The 15,979-nt window shown below is 45.7% G+C and overlaps 1 protein-coding gene across 5 annotated transcripts in view; it reads right to left on the bottom strand.

The window, feature by feature from the left end:
* The window catches only part of PIEZO2 (piezo type mechanosensitive ion channel component 2), a 342,209-nt gene extending 336,198 nt beyond the window's left edge, over nt 1-6,011 (bottom strand). For 4 of the 5 annotated variants that reach the window (XM_036322514.1, XM_036322512.1, XM_036322511.1 and 1 more), the window contains exon 1: nt 5,147-5,893. In XM_036322514.1, the coding sequence (XP_036178407.1) occupies nt 5,147-5,210 (64 nt within the window). In that variant the 5' untranslated portion in view covers nt 5,211-5,893. Of the gene's footprint in view, nt 1-5,146 lie in introns of all 5 variants that reach the window. The other variant, XM_036322510.1, reaches the window with a different exon arrangement.
* Nucleotides 6,012-15,979: the final 9,968 nt, after the last annotated feature.

Below are 15,979 nucleotides of genomic sequence, written 5' to 3'. Positions count from 1 at the left end.
AACAACTCTATGCTCACACAGTAAAGGGCAGAGCCTGGATGTGAATAGAGGTCTCTTAGATTGCCAAGTCATAAGGTAAAATTCGTATACAAAACAAGTTTAAATACGCCCATCTATAATACCCTAGTCAGCAGTGGTTCTCAACCTTCTGGCCCTTTAAATAGAACTCCTCATGTTGTGACCCAACCATAAAATTACTTTCGTTGCTACTTCATAACTGTAATGTTGCTACTGTTATGAATCGTAATGTAAATATCTGACATGCAGGATGGTCTTAGGTGACCCCTGTGAAAGGGTCGTTCGACCGCCAAAGGGGTCGCGACCCACAGGTTGAGAACCGCTTCCCTAGTGTAATGCATATTTGTACCTACCAATACAGCAAACAAATGAGAATTCCAAAATAGCAGTTTTAATCAGAAAACATTACCATCTTATCTGATAAAACAAAGTAAACAAAAACTATATATTCTGCAAGAGCCCTCCCCCAAATGTAAAATTTAAAGCATCCTACTTACCTCTGACTATGAGCAAGATCTCTCTCTCTCTCTCTCTTTTTTTTGTTGTAAAGCAACATACCCATGACAGGGTGGACACACAGCTCCAACATCCATTGTCCAGGTGACAAAGTGACTGAGCCCATCTCCGTTTATAAAATATTTTATTTTAAACTTAGACTACAGATTTCTAATTCTTTTCACTTTTCAGTTTCCTGAAAGTGATAAATATGATCTACCTGCATCAGGCCAAGGAGGTGTGACAGAAAAGAAAGTGACTTTAAACGCTGTGAGCGCAGCCTTCAGTCAGTGAAAGCTCCTACCCGAGAGCCTCCCCAGAGGTTGGGAAAACTAAACTCTGAGCAGGCTCCCTGTGAATTCTTGGGGGGCGGAGGGGGTATGTTGTAAATGTGATTTCAAAACGACAAATGTTTCCTAGAGGACAATATATTCAACAGTAGAGAGAAAATGATGTTTACATAGCCACATCTATACATATTTTTTAAATGACTCCATATTTTTGCTCAGATTCTAATCCAACTACCTCTAAAGGGAATTTTAGAGATTCTTCCTGGATTTCCACTATTATCCAAGTGTGACTTTTTTCAGAGTACTAGTTAGTTGGCTGATTCTTTCTGTGTGCTACACAGTCCCCTGTTGTGCTTTGTTTTCTCCCAACTCTGGTCCCTTCATTTGGGGGAAGGCATAAGCTACTGATGCTTAAGCTACCATGGCTTGGCCCCTCCTGGACCAATCAATCCTGTTCAAGCAGACATCCTTACAAATGGTTGTCATCTCTTCTAGGCAAGACATTAAGGGAACGCCAAGCATCACTAGGCAAGATGGAACGACTGGGTCAGGAGCATGTGAATAACAATATGCCAATCCATTCCCAGGAATAGGCTGAGATCATACACTTTAAAATGGGTGGGACAGTGGGATCATGTTAAAAGAAAATAAACGTAAACATATTTCTAAAGTGCTCAACAATGACCAGCTACCATAACAATTATTCAAGACTGCATGAGAGTATGAAAAGTTTTGTCTGGATATTTTTTTAAATGTATTATTTGAAGAAAAAAGTCAGAATGGCTACCCAAGTAGTCAGAGATAATTTAGGAGATCTTTAAAATTTCTAGTTTCTATTGGCCTGGGAAAATCTGTCACTGGGTGTTCATTTTGAGTGGCAAATAACATGTTATGTTATATTATTGCTTTCTCAGGCTTTTAACACTCAAGAGCCACAAAACACCTGCATCATAGAGGCCCTCCGCCACTTATCACATTTCTGTAAATTTATTTTACCGGCAAAAAGAAAGGAAATATTGAGCATCGGATTAAACACAATAGCAGTTAATTTTTAACATCCATCATTAGGTGCAAAGGCTGGAGAACCTCTGCGGAATTTTTTCAACAATGATGTTAGACAAATGGGCTTAAAGTGAAATACATAAGCTCCTTCAAAGTGTTGGCTTTGAAGGCTGCCTTGCCCAGATACAAAAATAGATGGTTAAAATGTAAAAATCGATTCTAATGGCAAACAGATCACTGTACTCTCCATGTCCAGGATATTAGGAAAACCTGAATATCTGATTTAGGAGCACCTGGGGAGTAGGCAGACCTGAAAACCCTCCAATAACCTTGAAAACATCCGCTTCCTCTAGAAATGAATGCTCAAATCAGGCCAGCCCAGCCCCCTTTTGTCCCTTCAAGTACAGGGATTAGAAGGCATCATTGATCATTGTATTGTAAGTGGGTTGTCTTTGCCAAGCAGCAACCAGCAAGTGAGGGGATGGGCGATGGGATAAGTCCTCTGTTCTTCCCAGGAGCTCTCCTCCCTTACAATCAGGGAGCGAAGTTCCAGGAGCCTTTCACCTTTTCACTAGGCACAGCTGGGCCCGGAAGCGCCGGAGAGCAACAGGCTCTTTCTAGCTAGAACCAGCGGTTCTCAACCTTCCTAATGCCGCAACCCTTTAATACAGTTCCTCATGTTGTGGTGACCCCCAACCATAACATTATTTTCGTGGCTACTTCATAACTGTAATTGTGCTACTGTTATGAATCGTAATGTAAACATCTGACATGCAGGATGTATTTTCATTGTTACAAATTGAACATAATTAAAGCATAGTGATTAATCACAAAAACAACATGTAATTATATATGTGTTTTCCGATGGTCTTAGGCGACCCCTGTGAAAGGGTCGTTCGACCCCCAAAGGGATCACGACCCACAGGTTGAGAACCGCTGGGACCCTTGGAGACTGCAGATAATACCACCTAAGGCACGCGCGTGCGCGCGCATACACACATACACAGGCACACGCACAGGCAGGTTAGCCTCTCAGCTTAGCCCAGAAAACGCCAGAGAATCCACATAAATGAGCTGGAAAGAGAAGGCGGCCAAGGATCGTCCTGGCCGGGCCCATTCCCAGCTGTCCCTGAAGAAACCCCAGCAGGATGACAGGCGGGCGCGGTCTGTCATCTTTGAGTCCCTGGAAGCAGATTCCCGGAAGGTCCGGACCACGGAGCGCACGTGCGGGCTCGGAGCAAGCCTACTCTTGGGCCCCAGCCTAAAGGTGTGAATATTGCGCAGGGCCCACGGGTTCCCAGGAAGAAGCCAGGAGGGGCGGAGGAAAGGGGCCGGACGGAGTGGGGACCCCATTTGCGGGACAGTGGTGCCTGATCCGCCCAGCGCCCCTAGGAGCTTCCCTCTGGGCCGCTCTGGAGCCGCCTGCGCCAGCCTTGCGCCTCCGGGCGCCTCATCGGGGAGTGCCGCACTCCCCGGTCCCTCTGGAGGCCAGAGTTCCACAGTCCTACAGAAGGGCTTTGTGGTGTAGACCACCATTAGAATGACAAGGCCCCCAAACCGCGGCTGCGGAGCATCCAGAGCAGGCGAACTGCAAGAGCCGAAGCTCAGGGCAAGGTCTCCGGCCATCAGTGGGCAAATCCTTTTGTTCTTTCACTCAACTAGATGAGTGGACCGAGGTGGCTGCAGACAACCACCAGCCTACTTCTTCTGGCAGTCACCAAGTGCTGCCACCCGGCCATGAGGGGAGGGGGAGAGGAACGGGGAGGGAGAGAAGAGGGGGAGGAGGGGCAAGGGGCTGTGGGAAGAGAAGCCCTTGTTGACTGGAGCACTAGCTTCCATTTGGCATACAGTAAATGTGCCAGGCGCTTCAGATATACAGACGGCCCTCAGACCATGGCGTGCACGACCTGTGTGTAATGAACCAGGAGTAGCCCGGCTCTGTTTTCCCCAATGGCTTTCCAAAGCCCTTCGTCTTCAAACCTAAACCAGCTGGCCTAGGGTCCACTTCAGCTTCCTGGAAGCTGCCCTCCTCGCCTACATGCATGATTATTAAGGGCAAAGATCCAGGCAAAATGGTCCTCCCTGGATGCGCAAAGGGCACACGAGAGGCCAAAGCCTGCCTGTGCGCGCTGCCCCCCCCACCCCCCCACCTCTGCTGCGGGAGCACCAGCCACGCCGCAGACGGCTTCCAATCTGAGCGCCTTCCAGGACTTTCCGCGGGTGTCCTGCTCTGGCTTCCCCGAAACGCTTCGCTTGCTCAGTGTTAATGCCGATGACAAAATCCTCCCGGCAGCTGGGACTGACCCTCACAACACACCACAGAACTCCTTTTAGACTGATTACTTGAGCAAATGAAACAACACAGGTGTGATGGTGAGTCCTCAACCTCTGGCAAATGTAAAAAGGTGGCCTTTTCTGCGAAGACCGTGTCTCTTTGTAAATGGTTCGGTTTCCTAAGTCTACAGGGGAAAGGGAAAGTAAGGAGCTGTCAGTCATTCTTCCGGGCTCCAAACTAACAGGCACCACGGTCTACGAGAGGAGAAATGCAGAATCTCTCTTGCTCCCAGCACGCCGCCAGTGTCTCTAGACCTGATGCCCAGTTGCTTGCAACGCGCTCCCAGCCCTATAGAAAGAGTGAAATCCTTGACTGAGCTCCCTTAACCCTCGCCAGTCCCAGGGAGAGGCAATCCGGCTTTTGATCCCTTTAAAAACCTGAAAGAGCCGGCGCCTATTGGGAGGGACAGGGTCTTGGTCGTCTGTGGTGTTAGCCTCCAACGCTTCTGTTGTAGGGGCTTTTGTGGAAGTAAAAGAAAGTAAGCAACTTCGGGGCACTGTTTTCCTGAACCTCTCCCGCCACAGTTCTGTCTGGGATATGGGGAGAGATGGCCTCAGTGCCTTCCGGCTGCACCGGGAGTATCTGCGCATCTGGGGACGGGGAGCAGGGCACTACAGTAAGGTCCCGCGCTGGCTGGGAAGGGGTCTGCCACCCCACCGCTTTCCAGCCAGGTCTGCATCCTTGTGTACCAGTGAGCACTCCACGAAAGAAATTCCACAGGTGCCTAAATCCAACCGTCTCCAGCACACGCCTGTGGTTCCCCGGACTCTGTTGTTGGACCTTTAGGAGAGCCCGACGGTGCGCCCCGGCGCGGGAAGGGAGAGGGGCCCGGCTGACGGTGTGTGTCTGCCACCGCTGGCCCCGAGACCGCGGCGCCGGCTTCCCGAAGAGAGTCCCAGAACACTAGAACCCTTAACTGAGGATTGCCCGGAAGCCCGCCCCCTCCCCCGTCCCTAGGCGCCCCCTGCACCCTCCCAAGTAACCTGGGCGAGTGGACCGCACTCACCTACTGCCAGGCAGATGGGGAGCAGCAGCCTGAAGATGAGCCCGCACACCACTTCCGAGGCCATGGCGACAGTCGGGCGACTCCGAGCAGAGGGGCGAGGCTCGAGGGTCTCTAGAACGGGGATGCCAGGCCCATGCCCGCCTAGGGCCTCCTGCTGCCGGCGGCTCGAGGCCGCTCGGTCATCGCCCTGGCGGGGCCGCCGCGCTGTCCGCACCGAGGGCGCGCTCCGGGCTCTTGGCCGAGCCTCAAACGGCTCTAGGTAGCCCCCGCCCCAGAGGCCCGGCCCTCCTCGGCCGGCCCATGAAGTGTGGTCTCCGCAATCCGGCGGCAGCGGCTTCTGCAGCGGGTGGGCCGGTCCGGAGCCCTGCGCCGAGGCACTTTGGGAGGGTCCTGGAGGGCGGCGCGGCGAGGAAGGGGGCGAGAGGGACGTGCTCGGCTGTCGCCTGGCTCCCGAGGCGCTGCTCAGGGGCGGCGGGGGAGTGTTCTTCGAGGAATCCCCTCTGAAGCCGAAGTACCTCTGCAGCCGGGCCAGGCCCTCGCCCACGCCGCCTGCTGAGCGACCCTCGGCCCGGGCTCCCGGAGCTGCCCGCGGGCCTCCCCGAGCGGCGCCGGCGGATTCCGGGCGGCGGGGTGGCTCAGCCTCTGCGCCTCCCAGTTTCGGGCTGGAGAGACCCGGGCGGGAGCCTCCAGGCGCACAGAACCATCCCTCTGTCACCAGAAAAGAATTGTGCGAGCGTGGGCAGAAATCGAGACGAACTCACAAGGAGTGGATCTGGCTCCAACTCCCTCCTCCACGGCCTCAATTTTAAAAAATAAAATAAAAACCCAACGCCGCCCAGATGCCAGCGCGCCCCCCGCCCGCCGCGGTGCTGCCTCGCCCTGGTGGCGCAGCCCTGGCTACCCCGCGGGCGCGCACTTCTCCACCTTCAATGAAACTTTCGAGGCCTCTCCCGGGGACAGGCGTGGCCCGGGACCAATGGGACGGAGCCGGCGCGTGGGGATCCCGCCCCTGCGCGGCACGCGAGGCGGGCGCAGTGCCTGGGCGCGGTGGGCGAGTCTCCAACCCCAGCGCGGAGACATCGGGAGAGGCCAGGCCTCTCCAGTCTGGTGGACTTTATGGTTCACTCGCCGGTGCTCCGCGCTCTCCACCACTGCTCACTCCTGCAGACCCGAAGCTCTGCTGGGTCCTGTCATTCTGCACCTAAGGCACACATCCTGGCATCTGGTCGCGCCCCTGAGCTTACCCAACCCCAAGGAACCTTCTAATGCTTGTGCACAGGCAGAGCAGCAGAGCAGTCAGGGTTTGCACAACTTTGTAGGACTGTCACTCATGCTAGGACCACACTTTCCCACTTGAACTGATGAAGAAGAATACAAACAGACCAGTGATCCAGTCCATCTTTAACCTTGTGAGAAGCTTCAACTCTGAATAGGCTCTGGGAAACCCCAGGTCTCCAAGAATGGGCATCATGGTTCAGATGCGCATCCACTTTGCACATTTGGGGTAATCTTGTTTTTGCTTCAGGTTGTTTTGTTGTTTGTCATGGCTTTGGGGAAAGAGCATGTAGTTCCCCATTTCTCCTAATAATCTTTTTTTCCCCCTTGTTCTCTAGGTAAGATCTAGAGAAATCTGGTTCTAGTTGGGAGAGGTCATTGTGCTTGGGTCCCTTATTTCATGATTGCCCAAGAGTGGGGAAAATGTGCTGAAGCACCTGTAGGATCCTCAGGACCAGAACCTGAAGATCTTCCAATCTGTAGAGAGGACCATTCAGAATTGGCATTTGCATCAAGAGAACAGAAAAGGAAGAATTTGACTTCCCTTCTGCACCAGCATTCTGGGCTTGTATTGGTCTGAAACTATGGAAAGTCTGATGATGAAAAGTCTTGATTCTGTCAACCCATGGTCAGCGATTCAAAGCCAACAGGAATCCCCAATTTAGGGTGCCCTAAAGAAGGAAACTATTTAGTGCAAAACAGCTCAATTGTGCTACAGCATGAATATGAGGTAGCCCTGGGGCCAGGCCCCTCTGGGCTAGACAGCTCTGCTCTGGTGAGACATCCTCTTTGGTATTTCAGCTCAGCCAGGGAGAGGCAGTCTTCAGTGGAAAGAGAGAGTATGGGGGGGCGGGGAGGGGGAGGCTGACTTACATGGACAGAAGTCCCTGCCCCTGGTCCCTGATTGATATCATGCAAATGTAGAGTCTAAATCCTCACAGTCTGATTGGTCCAAAACACACTGTTCTGATTAGTCAAAATAGAACTGCTATTATTGGTAGGAGATGCACAGCTCTGATTGGATGGGAAAACCTCAGTCCTATTGGTTGAAATAGGATTCCAGGAACTCCTTTATATGGACTGGATCAGATGGCAGAAACACAGTGCAAGCAGGCAGCAGGCAGTTCAGCACAGGCTTCTCTGTGAAGGCAGGATGCATGAGAGGCCCCTGTACAGAAATTGCCACTAGGCCTGTTTGTTTGTTTCTTTCTTCTGTTGTGTTTCTTAATAGGTGTCTTTTTTCCTGAGGGTTCACAGTCCTATATGTTCCCCTCCCTTTTTTTGAGTAAAAGTAAGCTTGTGTTTTGAGCTCATGCCTTCAGAAATTCTCTGAGAATGACAAATAAACTGTGAACCATTACTTGTTTTTTATGCAGACTGGAGGCAGTGAAATCTTATAGAGACAACTCAAAGCTTAGGTCATCTATGTGTTCTGGAGTCCTCAAGAAGCTTAGATACCTAAATCCCAAACATAATCATAAACCCAACAGGACGGCTAGAGATGATAGAAAATTAATTGTTAGCAAATTATTGACTACTATCAGGAAATGTTTTGTGTTTTGTAGAAGCCTGACAAAAATCTACACCCATTCTCTCAGGCGTCTAGCGTTTTGGTGTTCATAGGTGGTGGTCTGTCTCTGGTACAACTTGTTTTGGGAACCTAATTAAGGGCTCCCATAGCCCTCCTGATTTTTAAATAACATTACATCAATACATGAGTCCTTAGTTTTTTTTCTGAATATGTTGTCATGTTCTCAGGAGGTTTCCCATTTTAACAACTGCTTAGATTTCTTGGATGCTTAAGCAGGAGACACAGCAGATAAATGATCTTATCACATGCACTTTTTGCTTGCTCTGCCACGTTAAATGTCAACTTAGCTGTTTAAGTTTTTAGAGGAGTTTCAGTTGTCTAGGCTATACCTATCTAGGGTTCTCCATCCAGGCTGCATGTCACAGTCACCTGGGGAGCTTTTTCTTGGAATAGAGTACTGTCCTCATTCACATGTCATAATTTCTGGCAACATGCAATTGTTTTTCAAAACTAGCATCACCAAAACAGATCCATCTTTATGGAACTGTATTTTCACACTGGGTTTGACACAAGTATGCTTATCAGTATCCAGTGGCATTATATTGTCTTTACAAGGGCTGTTTTACCCTAAAATTTCCCTAATCTGAGGAGCAGCATTTGCTGTCTAGACAGATTTGTTTTGTTTATTTTAAATTGTATGCCATATGTGTGGGGTTTTTTAACTTTATTTATTGATTTGAGAGAGGAAAGGAGAGAGAAAGAGAGAGAGAGAAAGAGTAAGAGAGAGACATCAATTTGTTGTTCCACTTATTTGTACATTCATTGTTGACTCTGGTATGTCCACCGACCAAGGATCAAATCCATGACATTGGTGTATTGAGATGGTGCTCTAACCAGCTGAGCTACTTGGCTAGGGCTAGACAGATTTGTTTCTGAGGGCAGTCCAGCCCACGAGGAAGGATACTGGTCCCATTGTTCAGGAGTCCTGCTGCCTAGTGACCTTCATCCTCAATCTGAGCATGATATTGCCCAAAATCTGGAATGAGGTAGAAAATTCTCCAGGAAGAAAATCAACTACATAAACATATTATTTTGATATTTGATGAGTACTAAAAGCATATGACCTCAAGTTTAGCACTGATGATGAATTAAGCTGCAGTCACTCTGTGTCTGCATCTATTCTACAAGGACAATGAATGGCTTCTCTTGATCACTATTGACATTTTAGTGCCTTGGATTCCTCATCTGTAACTTGAGAAAAGTAATCAAACCTATCTAACATGGAGTGCTATTAATGTATAGAGTGCTTAGAGAAGTGCCTGGTGCATAGTAATAATTCAATAAACATTAGCTGCTATTGTTGTTTTTGTTGTTGTTACCATTGGAAAGCAAGGACTGGTCCTACATTTCTGAAATGGTTATGCTGAAACATAGCAGCCTGCCCTTATATTCAGAAAGACACACTGGCTCTTTGTAATATGTTTAAAAACTGTGGCACAGTTGAGTGATAAATATTTTCCTAAGTGTCTGAGTTTTAGCCATTAAAGAATGTCACTTTGTGCCCTGATGGATTTCTTCTCACCTGTTTAGCTTTTATCGTTTCTGACCTTGGTTTAATGCTACGCTGTTTGACAAAATCATTCAGAAACACCGGCTTTGTTCCAAGTGATAATCTTCTCTAGTATGCTTAATATGCAAACACAAAGTTAATAAACTTTTCCAGTCTCATGTCAATTATGATTCTCTCAAACACTGTGTCAGCTTCTTTTGGGAGAATTCAGGAGTATCTAAATCAGTGGTTCTCAACCTGTGGGTCGCGGCCCCTTTGGGGGTCGAACGACCCTTTCACAGGGGTCGCCTAAGACCATCCTGCATTTCAGATATTTACATTATGATTCATAACAGTAGCAACATGACAGTTATGAAGTAGCAATGAAAATAATTTTATGGTTGGGTCACAACATGAGGAACTGTATTTAAAGGGCCAGAAGGTTGAGAACCACTGAAAATGGTAACTTTACAAAACAGGATATCCCAAAGGAATAAAAAATTTGTCAACCTGGCATTTTCTTCTCCCACTGAAATGTGCCAAAATCCCTGGGCACCATCTAGCCTGTAGAAACTAACATTTTTAGATCTATACATTTCTGTGTTTTCATTTGTAAGTAACAATATTTGTTTAGAGGTTATTTGAGTTAGGAGCCACATCGTTTTTAGTTCTTATACTTGAAAAAACTTGGAAGCAGAATGAAAGCTTTTCTTCCTTTGCTAATATATTCTGTGGTTGCACTTTTTTTATAAAAAAAAGCTGTTAATGTAATGTTTACAGCAGACATACTTTCAAGGTCTCTAAATTCCAAAAACTATACAACTTCTAATAATTTGTAGGAGACATCATCTTATTACACTTCTGCTAAAGAGTTTATCCACCATACAGCCTTGCCCACCATCAGCCACAGAGAAAATGCACCAAACCCTTCGTGTACTTCTCCCTTCATTGGCTCTTGAACATAACTTCCTGCTGGGTAACACCAAGTTCGTTACGCATCTTGAACTACAATTAGTGAGCTATAATATGGACCCAGGGTCTGAAGCAGATTGCTCATCTGTTTCTGTTGCTCAAGAACCTTGAAAAATCAGCTAACTGGTGTGTACATGCCTTATTTTTCCAATTTGATTGTAGGCTTTCAGGGCATGGACAAAATTATTCTATCACACACACACACACACACACACACACACACACACACCCTTAATTGGGTATCAAAGATCACATGTGAAAATAAAAGAGCATAAATAATTTTGTGGGGTTTTTTTGTAAAGTTGATACATAAGACAAGAGATTGTGAATTTGTGGGGAGGGTGCTCTGCTGAAGTTGGTGACTTGCCTTGGGCACACAGGCACCCAGATGGCTGACACTAAAATATAAAAACCACCATTCATTATTCACAGCAAACACCATGAGCAGATTTTTATCTTGGGGGTTGTCTAGCTGCTTTCTGTGTATTTGGTCCTGAGGTCTTTGAAGAAGCTGGTGGTTTTAATATCATTTCATCCAGAAAGGTTTTTCAAAATGTAGGAGGAGTTTTAAGAAGGAAACTGGAATTTCAGGAACAATTTAGCAGTGACATGAAATTCAAAGGAAGTTAGTAAGCAAAAATGGTATACAAGTTTTTTCTTTACCTATAACCGCTGAAATAGGAAAGTCCTCCTTGTAAATATCCTAATAGATATTCATTTCAATAAATACACACTTCAGACTGATTTGGATGTCAGTTGTATTTGTTGGCACTCCATTAGGATCTCTTCAATGGTCATAGAAATGTTAATTTGCTTAGTAAGCCTAAGTGATGTTCATTCATTAATCTCCTTAAGAGATTTCAAAAGTATGTACACATGTGAGTGTTTACAAGTTTTGGAATTGGTTATTTCTAGTTGTTAACATTAACCTATAATTAGGACTCACAGACCCCATTCAATGACTTGAATCAACAATTTGAAGTTTCATCCACTTATTCTCCTGCAGTGCCACCTTTTGGCTAAAAGTATATTGAAAAAAATATTGAAAAAATGTAGAGTCAAAAGCAAGCACAATCAATAAATGATTGCAGTCAATGATCTGCTGATGGGTTCAGAAATGATGCAGCAGTGAGCAGACCAACATAGCCACTTCATGATGCAGCCATCTAAAGATGAACAAACCATAAACTTGTATTTTTCCAAAATACAAGTTTCTGATAGTATACATCGCAAACCAGTAACAACTTTTCGAGATGCCCTAAGAAAATTGTTCTCCCAACTTGAATGAATCCAGGGCTAGCTACACAATTTGTGAGCACCAGTGGAAAATTAAAATGGGGATTCCTTGTTCAAAAGGCAGGAAAATTTCTGCTAAGGGTATTAAAATATAAAAATTTTCCCTTTTTCCCATAGTCTTCTCAAATTGCCATAGCATTTTTTTATTTGTCATTTAATGCTGTTCTATGTGGAGAAAAATGGAAATTATTTAAATTACTAGCATGAATTTAACCCAAATCTTTATATTCTGCAATGCCAGCTCTAAATGCAAATATAAGAGCAATGAATTCATAGGAAGAAATGCTAGACCATTGGAATCACATTATGAAGCTCACACATGCATTCATATTTTGTTCAAAGCAAAACTGTTGACATGCTTCACAAAACCAATTCAACTGTTTTTAATTCACTCTCCACTTTCTGCCAACACTCTCCACTTGCAGCTTACTGAGAGTAAGAAAGGACTCAAAGGAAAAGAAACTATGGGTTGTCCATTTTTTCTCTTTCCCTCTATACTATCATTCTCCCATAAGTAGGAACTAATAGGAAAGTGCAGCAGGTCATTGAGTAATAGCATTTCATCCAATGTCGTTTTGTCATTTTTTATAACATTGATGAGAGGCTGTAAGAACGTAACTCTTGTTTATATCAATTAGCCTATGGCAGCAGTGGTTTCATTATATGTCACTTTGCTGAAAGCCCCAGAGCCTATCAACGACGTTAAGTAAGGACTTACTCTAACATGAATAAGAAAGAATATGATAGATAGGATTCCTTGGTCATGAATGGTTTTGACAATGCCATTGCCTTCTTTCTTACTTCAAGGCAGATTCCTGTTCAAACAGAAAGTGTGGCCTCTGAGGGTTGTCAGTGCGCCCCCATTTCCTCAGGCATAGGGAACACTTGCCTTGCACTCCTTCATATATTGGGGTTCCTGGGATTCTTTGTTCCTGGGCATGGGGTGGCAAGGAACAGCAGACACGTATATTGCACGTCAGTCCTTTGCTCATGTCATGTTCCACCGTCTTGTGGACTTCATTTGCAAACCACAATATAAAATTACTTAAAATTATGAGACAGAAATAGCAGAGCATTAAACCAAGTGCAGGGTCTTTCTGGGGCCACAGGTGGTGGTGGGTGGGCTTTCTGGGGCACACCCATGAAGCCACCCCAGATGAGTGTCATTCCCGGGCCCCTCATTCAGCAACTCTTCTCCATCTGTGTGGTTCTTGGTGTTGGTTCACCTGGACATCTAGCTCCATTCCAAGGAAAATCCCAACAAACTAGCATAGTTCACCTGTTAGGACCCAACTATGGAGTTCTGGGTTCTGCTCTAAATAGCCTGACAAGATAAAACCTATATTTCAAGGTTTCCCTGATAGCGCGCTGGGGTCCAATAAATTATCTCCTGGTACCTTCACACCAAACACACCTCAGTCTCCCCGTTATCTCTCACCACATCCACCTTTAAGAAACTAGACCCACACAAAACTACTCATAAAGTTTTAAAATATTAGATTTTTAAAAGTCAATAACAAAATAAGCTTATAATAGAAGTCGCATCACGAAAATATAAACTAAAAGAAAACAACAGACTGAGGAGAATATTCACAACAAATATGACAGTGAGTTGCAGTTCCTGTTCTTACTGTTTAAATCATAAAATCTACCTACGAGAGAAGAAACAAAGACACGGGAAAATACTCCACCTTACTAAAAACCAAGGTCAGAAAGATTTTAAATGAAGTACAATGTTTCACCCATGAAAGAAATTATTAACTATAAAATGTGATAACAATTGTCATTAAACATTATGGTTAAACGGAGCAGTTGTTTCTTATGGAATCCCATGTAGGTTCCAGGACTCCTTTTAATGTACCTGCCAAAGATGGAATTGCTACACAATGTTATTTAATCTCCTTAACTTTCTTGCTGTTTCCCCTCGCCGTGAAATCAGGGCGGTTAGGGAAATTATGTCTAATCCCCTACAGTAGAAACATAAGAGTGTGGAGGGTGGGTGGAGGGGATTTGAAGTTAAACAGATCTATATTCAGATCCCAGCTTGTGCCCTCAGAAGCTGTACAACCTTAGACAAGTTACTTAAAAGTGTGTATTTTGTTTCTGTTAAAATAATGAAAGTGCAGTGTGGCCGGAGAGAACGGTAAACTCACAATAGGTATAGGAGTCAAGGACCTGGCCACTTTGGGAAAGGACTACTGGAAAGGAAAACGCAGCCTAATCATTTTCCCAGAATGTAAAGTGAAGCTGAACACAGTGGCCATAATGATGATACCTTGCATTTATCTTGTTCCTTTCTCTTAAGAGCTCAGAGTGCTTCTCAGACATTATCTCATTAGTTTGCAAATCATTCCTGGGAGGTAGGTAGGAATGAAGCCAGACAAAAGTTTCTAGTTTACCACTTCACTAAGAGCCAGAGATTGGAATATCCTTTCCAATGCAAGTAGACACACTTTCTGTGCGTAGATATACTACTGCACTTTCTACCAAGAAAATCAATTCGCAGATTCTTGTGATCTTTAAAATAACACATACCTTTTATAGAGAAGTTATTGTAACAAAATTCTACTTCCTTGATTTCTTATTAAATGAAAGTGTTTACAGAGCTTTGCTCCCAGAAATGAAATGGGAAACCAATGAAATTCAAACCTATGTATTTAGTAGATGTAAAAGTGAGCTTTTTCCCCAGCACATGACAATGATTGGGGCACAATTATCCTTCAGGAGCTAACTATAAGATCAACAGAAAATTGATGAGGTCAGAAATATGCAATGTCACCCTTAGTACACAAAATAAGGCACAAACCAACAAGATCTACCCTGCTTGAAGATATTAACATACTAAAGAAAGGAAATGCCAATTTTAAAAGAATAGGAAAGTGTAGAAGGCAGCTGGAAGCAATATTTCCCAGTGACCAGTAAACATTGTGCATTAGAAAAGGAGACTTGATCGACACATTGCCAATATTTGGTCCCATTAGCAAGGCAGTTCCTAGAGGGAATGTTTCACTTGACAATTGTTTTTGGCACAAGGATGAGGAGGCAAACATGAGGTCCCCAGACACATAGAGTCTGGAGATGGGCCTCTCGCTTAGGTGGGAGAGGAGAGGCAGGGCAGACCAGGCAGAGCGCAAAGCCTTGTCAAGAAGAATGATGAGACCTAGCTGGTTTGGCTCAGTGGATAGAGCTTCGGCCTGCAGACGATTCCTGGTTTGATTTCAGTCAAGGGCACATTCCTGAGTTGTGGGTTCAATCCTCAGTAGGGGGCGTGCAGGAAGCAGGCGATCAATGATTCTCTCTCATCATTGATGTTTCTATCTCTCTCTCCCTCTCCCTTCCTCTCTGAAATCAATTTTTTAAAAAAGAAGAAGAATGATGAACCCTGGCTGCCTTAGGTCAGGTGCCCTAGAAGCAGGGCCTGAGGGTACTCTGGTGCAAGAGCTTGGTTGAGGCTGAGGCACTCCCTCAGGAGAACATGGGGCAGGGAAGCAGGAGGGCAGGGGAGAAGAGCTGAGGAAGGATGAGGACTCCAATAGAAGGATAGAGACTGATCAGCCTGGTCCAAAGAACACACAGAAATGCAAATTACATCACAGAGATGGCCCCACTTTAAGGGAGTGTCCATTATTCCCTAGCTGTGAGCCATCCAGGGCGGGTGGCGGGGGAGCATAACCTCCCCATTCAAGCAAAGACCATGCTCGGAGAAAGGGGCAGCTGGGACCACTCGCAGCCGATCCTTCTACATGCCTGGTGAGGGGATAAAGGCCAGTGCTGAGAACATCTCCTGAGCTGGCTTTTGCCCTGCTCAGTGACCAGAAAGCTGAGAGCAGTGGGGTCTCTCTCAGAACACACATTTTGAAGGAACCATTCTTTCTTCACCTAAACATCTTCCCTCCTTTTCTAATAAACACATATACAGGCTACAAATAAACAAACTAATAAAACAAAATAATAAATCTGCCAGTCATGTAAACAAAGTGCTCAATAAAAGCTATGACATTCCCTGTTCTCAAAGTACATGGCGGAACTACTCGTCCCCTTCTCTCCACTACTCTAAAGTCTATCCATTAGCTTGTGCAACAATCAATTGTTGGAACGTTTGCTGTATTTCAGGCACTGTCCTTGGCTCTGGACACATACTGGTGAACCATGGAGTCTCTGTGCCCATGTCCAGTCCAGTGTAGGACCTTTAAGAAGCCATCCCTCCTAG

Source organism: Myotis myotis, unplaced genomic scaffold (assembly GCF_014108235.1).
Source record: "Myotis myotis isolate mMyoMyo1 unplaced genomic scaffold, mMyoMyo1.p scaffold_m19_p_9, whole genome shotgun sequence".
NCBI lineage: Eukaryota > Metazoa > Chordata > Mammalia > Chiroptera > Vespertilionidae > Myotis > Myotis myotis.
Note: the sequence above shows the minus strand (reverse complement) of the source record. Positions and strands in the feature narration are given on the sequence as shown.